General features: G+C 41.0%; 1 protein-coding gene across 1 annotated transcript; it reads right to left on the minus strand.

Moving 5' to 3' along the window:
- On the minus strand, window positions 1-6,548 carry LOC131540360 (FAST kinase domain-containing protein 5, mitochondrial). Its single transcript, XM_058775071.1, is given in 3 exon segments — window positions 1-1,110; window positions 1,113-3,161; window positions 6,386-6,548. Coding segments are annotated over 2 exon segments (2,370 nt in total). The 5' UTR covers window positions 3,153-3,161; window positions 6,386-6,548; the 3' UTR covers window positions 1-780.
- Window positions 6,549-6,869: the final 321 nt, after the last annotated feature.

The following is a 6,869-nucleotide window of genomic DNA, read 5'->3' on the forward strand; positions in this document are numbered from 1 at the left end:
TGAAATAAAAAGCCTTTAATATATTGGGCTTAAAGCATTACAAATAATTAAAAGTAGATCTAAACACTGGTTAAACTATTTATTTGTGAATATTTCTCATTAAGAGTCATGAATGTGCATGCAAGTTTCACCACATATATATGTTTTGGAAAGGCTGTACAATTTTTGTTAAAACTCTTGTTGGGGTCGAATTGACCCCTAATGGCTTCCATTAAATTTGCCAAAAATCAACATTTCTAAAAACACTAAAGAGTTAAGTAAAAAAACATAAAACCTTTCTTGTTAAACACTAAAATATGAAACGCATGCAAACATACGAAATTTAAGTCAAAGTAGACTTGAAATTGAGACTTGCATTCACTGCTTCACAATCAAAAAATCCGTCAAAGGTGATTTCAGTTGTTAGTTTATTTTTTAGGAACTAGATTGATGTGGCATTGAAAATAAGTGTGAGAAACTTATTTACTCTCACAATGGGTTTGAGAACCAGACATAGCAAAAATGCACAGTACAAATAGCATTAACTACTTACACTAAGTACAAAAAAAACTTGTAGTTAGTTGCACATCAGTGTGCAGTCATATCATAGAACCAGGTAACAAACACTGTAAAGCACAATTTGTCATTTATTGACTTTCGTGCAACAATACAATCACATAATCGTTTCATCAAAACAACAACAACAAAAAACATCATTGCTGTGGTTTAGTATGAAACAGAAATGTTAGCCGTATATTGAGTAACACCTGGTAGTTTGTACATGTAGAGAAATCAATCAGTCTATTTTTTGGAGTCAGAACAGCTGAATATCTTGCAGTGCAGATAGGCGAGTTTCTCGGCATAAGAGCGTCGCAGCAAGGGAAACCATTCCCAATGAGGCAACTCTACGACTCTGTATCCAGCCAGCGCTAACTGTCTCCTCTTTAGTGCATGCAATCCAAGCAGCTGCTTAGTCCTGTAGCAAAAGTGGTTCCTATGAGTCACTTGAACAGCAAGTCTCTGAATCGATGGTTTAGAATCATCCAGGTGAGACGAACGCTTTTGACATTTGGTCAGCGCCATCAGAAGATTGTCTGTCAAGTCAATACCCACATTGAAAATACTTTCCTCTCGTTGACCGGTTCGACGGTGTGAATCTCTGGCTTTTGGAAGAACTGGTTAGATGGTTGCACTGGAGTCTTTTGTGTATTAGTTAGTTGAGCTAGTAGGTCGTCAGTTATGGTAACTCCAGAGAGCCTTGCATCCGATTTTTGAGAGGCGAGATTTTGTTGGCAAGGTTCGGAGGATACAGGAACAGGCTGGTCATTTCGGTCTAAGTGCACTTCCAGATCAATCGAGCGCAAGTGCGGAAGAATCATGTGTTTGCGCACAAACATCTCTCCACCCAGAAGATTCCTCAACACATCTTCAGCCTCGAGCACCTCAGGCTTCTGGCAGATATCCAATTGAGCGAAATCCCACAGTAGTTTGGTCACTTCTTCCCGAATTGCAAGACTAAGTCTTGGGACTGTCGACTCGGGTAACTCCAAGCCAACAGTTCCATCTAAGGTGAATAAGTCTTTCTTCAGCTCAAGCTCTTTGGAATTACAAGCCTTGTTGACAAACTCTGCGCTTAAAGCCAGACTGAGCAGGTCTTCGGGGAACAGACCGGCAAAAGCAAGTCCAAGCAGAGCTGTCAACAGATGTTCGGGGTATCGCTGAAACTCAGCATGGCGTTCTCGTAAGATCGCAGTGAGACACGGATAAAGGTTGGGACATTCTTTGGAAAGAACTCCTAAATTCCCAAAGGCCCAAAGCATCTTTGCAGCATCTTTACTCCGGCATCCACCAACCACGTTGGGTAATCGTTCGGCCACAGCCAAGAGAACGCGATCATTCCGATAGTGCAGAGCGGAGCAAGCCAAGACGATATGCATAAGACCTTGAACCTCCATTTGTGGGGCACGTCGAGGAACCTCCGATCCCATGGCCTCCAACCACGGGAGATGGTCTAGATAGCTAAATCGCATAAGCTTCATTACATTAACGATGCCAAAATCGCTCATATCCTCGACTACAACAACTGCCCTGTCCATAAGACGGCGCGTCGCTCCCTCGGACAGGGAGCGTTGTGATTTGAAGAGGCCTAAGCAAACGGTGCCCAGCTCTTCAGGCTTCAACTGGCTCAAATGACGCATAAGTAATGACTCGAGGGGTTGAACGAGGGTATCCGGACATCTCCTGCCTTCTCCGATTATGTACAAGAGTTGAACCAACTCTGGAACACCCATCTGGTTGAAGTTTCGGCTCACGTTGTCAAAGAGCTTCTCGAGGTACTTAGAAACAACTCGACGGAGGCATCGCCACAAGTTGGCGGCGAGCAGCAACTGGTGAAGCTCCATCTCGCCTGCTCGCCGACAGAACTCGGTTTCGTACAATCCCAGAACGCTATGGGATTGAGGCAAGCCTAAGTTCACGAAGGCCCTCAGTGCATCCAATAACTGCGGCGTGGTGAAGTTTTGCAGGATCTCCACGCTGTACCGCAGGAGCGTGTTGAATCGCTTGTCGCCCCTTACGACCGCGGTCTGTTCTTGGGGAATCTGACCAAGTTTGGACAAGAAATTAGTTACTTCTGAAGGTTCCATGTTGTCTTTTTGCACCGCGACTTTATGAAGAACTAACAAGGCCTCATTGAGGTCTACCGTTGATGAGCGTTGGGATGGGTCATGGGTCATATTGCGGTATTCAGGCCGACATCTCTGAAAGGCTCGTAGGTCGCTGTTGATGCTTGGCTCTTTGGTGGCGTTTGGGGTTGGAATGGCTCCTCGGTTTGAAGCTGTGCTTAACAGCGTGTTCTTGGTGCTGGAGAGCCATTGTGAGGCGCTAATACTGTACGGGCTACGCTGTTGACGGAACGCAGGGTTTAAGGGGAGATTACCGGACAATTTTTCTTCAGTTTCTGAGCGGCCCGTGGTAGAGGAATGTACTGTCGGTCTCTGGTAGTAGGCCGAGGGCTTGTACACCAGCGTGTTTTCTGTTTCTTCTTCTCTATTTTGCTCTCCATTTTCCACGTTTGATGATAAACGTTGGGATCTAAAGATGGAAACGCATTGTATGTGGGCATAAAGCCAGCGCTTTGCCACAAGATGAAACAGCACCATCGCAGACATCATCAGCAGGCACTAGAAAGGATCATAAAAGAGATTATTGTTTATAATTTGAAGACCAACAGTGTTTGAAATTTGAGCAACTTGAAAAGAAATGGTCAGTTAAGGGGTGTTAAATCGTTAATGCTCACTTTTCTCACTTTTAATGTTCTTCTGAACCAAAAAAAAAAATCTGGTTGAATTATTGTTATGCAACATTTCTAGAAAAGCTGCAGAAAATATGAAATATTTCAGTTAAATCTGCAAAACAGGAACAAAATTTTTTTTGAAGTATTTTATGTCTCAAATATTGTCTATCACTACTCAATACTTCACTGATGTCAAATCTGATTATGACATCTAAAGACAACATGAAACGAAAATTGCGATCATTCCCTATTTTCTTCCCTATGTGATGAATATATAATGTTTTAAGTTAAAGAGAGCGTGTATGATTTTTTAAAATAATAATAATGTGCATGAATAAATCTTGTATAATAAATATTGTAATAAGTTAAATAATTAAAATACTTAAATTAAATAATTGCAATTTTTATTTCATGGTGGCATAAATTTGGGTCTGTGCACGCTTTTACAAGACTTTGGGTGAATCCCATTTCTCTGTCGTACCCCTAGCCCTTGTCCCTCGAAACCGAGTGGTAAGCGCTAGGGGTGAAAACATACCCCTATGAAATGAGACACCACTTGGTTACGGTTACATCGTCATACACCGTCGCTAGCTGGCTGCTACGTCACCAGAGCCGACAAGTGTTGATCACAAACTTTGGATCGTTTTACAAACTTGTTAAAACTGTAGGCATGCATGGAGTCCATTCAAGGCTAGTCTGCGGGACTGTTGTGCAACTCAGCAATGTAACGTTAGCGTAGCAAACTAGCGATTTTTTTAAACATTTCAATTAAGAACATGGTTGCAAATATATATGTACAGGACTGTCTAGAGCACAAAACAAGACTGTCGTAATTTTTAAATAAATTATTTAAGCCGAAAATACTTGAATACTTGATGATCTGGCCGCCATTGTTGCCGGTTGTGCAGTGTGTTCTGTGTACCCCTTGGTTTCAAGTAAGCTCACGAAAATGCTTGGTTTTAAGGGGTATCTACCATAGATATATATATAAACACTAGATCTCTTAAGGCGGAGTCACTTCCGGCATCATAGGGCGGCCATCTTGCCACAGGGAAGCTTTCTGGCAAGTTCTGAGATATCTGAGGTAAGATGAGTGATCAGCACGAACATAAATCTTCTTATCTCGCTGAAATCTTGACGGATTTACAAACGGTTTGCTTTCTTACAAACGTTATTAACGTGGCTATAATTCTGAATGCTGTAACATGTTGAAATTGCAGATTGTTATAATTATTCATATGTATGCAGTGTCATAACTACATCTCTGACGTTGATAAAATCAAACCGTTTGAAAATCGGTAGATAATTGAGCAAGTTATGGTTATTTAAAAAGTACATGCTTCATACAACACAATGTTACGAGTGAGCGAGCACCCTGTGGCAAGATGGCGCCGTGTGCGGACGCCGACCTCCATTGGCCAACAGCGTGCGAGGTATCTAGTGTTTATATATATATATATATATATATATATATATATATCTATGGTATCTACCACTTCCCCTTAGCCCTACCCCTCGATCAAAAGGAGAATTGGGATAGCCTAGAGCCCTGCATTTCGGCCCGGGCCCGACGGGCCCCGACTTATTTACGTCCCTAGGGCCGGGCTTCAGGCCAATTTTCACGTCATAGTTCAGACAAGGGCCGGGCCTCGGGCCTGTTTTAGTTTTCTCCTTATTTTTATATTTGAGACATCCATCAATGTCTAAGCCAAGTGCTTAGAAAAGCGCTATATAAATGTAAGGAATTTTTATTATTATCAATTAGTGATGAAAAAAAAAAATCACTGCGCTGGTGGAAACAACACGAGACCATGCCGCGACTGTGAAGAGCGGCTCGACGGTGTTTAGTGTCCAGCAGCAGCGATCGCGCCGTCAGCACAGCTGTTCTGCATTCAAATAAAGCTTGCCGTAAAGCCCCAGCAAAAGTAATTACCATGAATGTGTCCGAGGGAAATAGTAAGGAGATATTTGAATTATTTACTAATAAACTAGTGTTTTCTGTGTCAGTGTTGCATCATTCATCTCCTCATTAGACGCGCCTTTAGAGAGAAGTGCATCTTCACGGATTATGATTATAATGAATGAGTTTTTGTTTTCGATTTGATTTATTTCCTTAAGTAGTAATTTAAAGCTTTCTATAGATATATTTATCATGTCTGTGAGGCATGTATTCGCTGACTTTCGGTTCATTTTTGTGAAGCGCTCCTGTTCAAGACGAGACGGCAGAAAGCGTATCGTTTTCTTAAAAGCAGGACATTTTGTTGATATTGTGAGTGCACACAAATAGAAGTAGACCCTTTACAGTTCCGAATGATGTATTACTTTTACATTTTTACTTTACTTTTACTTTAACTTTAACTTTTAAAAAAAAAAGACGGGCTCGGGTCGGACTCGGGCCGGTAATTCTGATAAGCTGTCGGACACGGGCCGGGCTAGGGCCTGAGCATGTCGGACACGGGCCGGGCTAGGGCCTGAAATTGAGGCCCGTGCAGGGCTCTAGGATAGCCCTTACTCTCACGTGAACGCGCAAAGCTAAGGGGAAGGGGTAAGACAGAGAAATGGGATTCACCCTTTGTCTTTGACTTTTGGTCACTTGTGAGTTTGATAGCGCCTATTTATTATTAGTGAATGGAAAAGAGCAGCCAGAACATTATATATCACATAAATAAAAAATACATAATATTAATTTCGGAACAATCTATTTCATCTATTACATTTGCGATTCTGTACTTTCAACTGACTGACACAGAAGAGAGCATCTAACACTCAATATAATATGAGGAGAATCTCGTGTCATTTATAAACCTAACAACAGATTCACTATTTCGCTTCGTTAAACAAGAATTTCATCCAGTTGTGCTTGTAACAACTGAATTCCACGTTAATTTTCGCCGAAATAAAGGCTTTTTAAATGTGCGTTTAAAAAACAAGAAAATTAAAAGTGAGATATTTATTTTAAAGCGTTATTTCCGTGTGGCGAAACGTCTTTAATGAAACAAAGTATCGCAAGCCCTTCACAGCAGCGCGACTCATTCAGCAACATTCACGTGTAAAATAACAAACTGAAAGCAACATACTGAGCGCGAATAACTGAGGAAATGATGCACGTACCTTCAGCGCGTGTATTCTTCAAGCACTCTTCTTCAAATCAAGTATTTATGTCATTAAGACACACTGTAAAAGCACTCATTTCTGTGCTGAATCCACACTGACAGCATGCGCATGAAGTAAAGTGCAGATGTCACGCGCGCTACGGAAGCTCGCAGGAGACAAAAGCGCGCGCACAGTCAGTCCAGCTACTGCAACAAATTATTATTATTATTATTAACTGCTTACATTTTTGTCACGTTCGCAATGAGATTGTAGATTGTTTTATTATTGACAATTTATATTTGCAATGATAACGGACGTTTACTACAGTCAGTACTGTTATACAAACAAATAAATACACGCTTTTTACAGTGTTTAAGATATTATATAGGCTATATTATGATTAATGTCAATGCTCTATAAATTAAGTATAACTATAAAAAACTATATAAAATTAATGCATGATTTTAACAGTAATTGTACAGCACAATTACATATAAACTTT

This window comes from Onychostoma macrolepis, chromosome 05 (genome assembly GCF_012432095.1).
Source record: "Onychostoma macrolepis isolate SWU-2019 chromosome 05, ASM1243209v1, whole genome shotgun sequence".
NCBI lineage: Eukaryota > Metazoa > Chordata > Actinopteri > Cypriniformes > Cyprinidae > Onychostoma > Onychostoma macrolepis.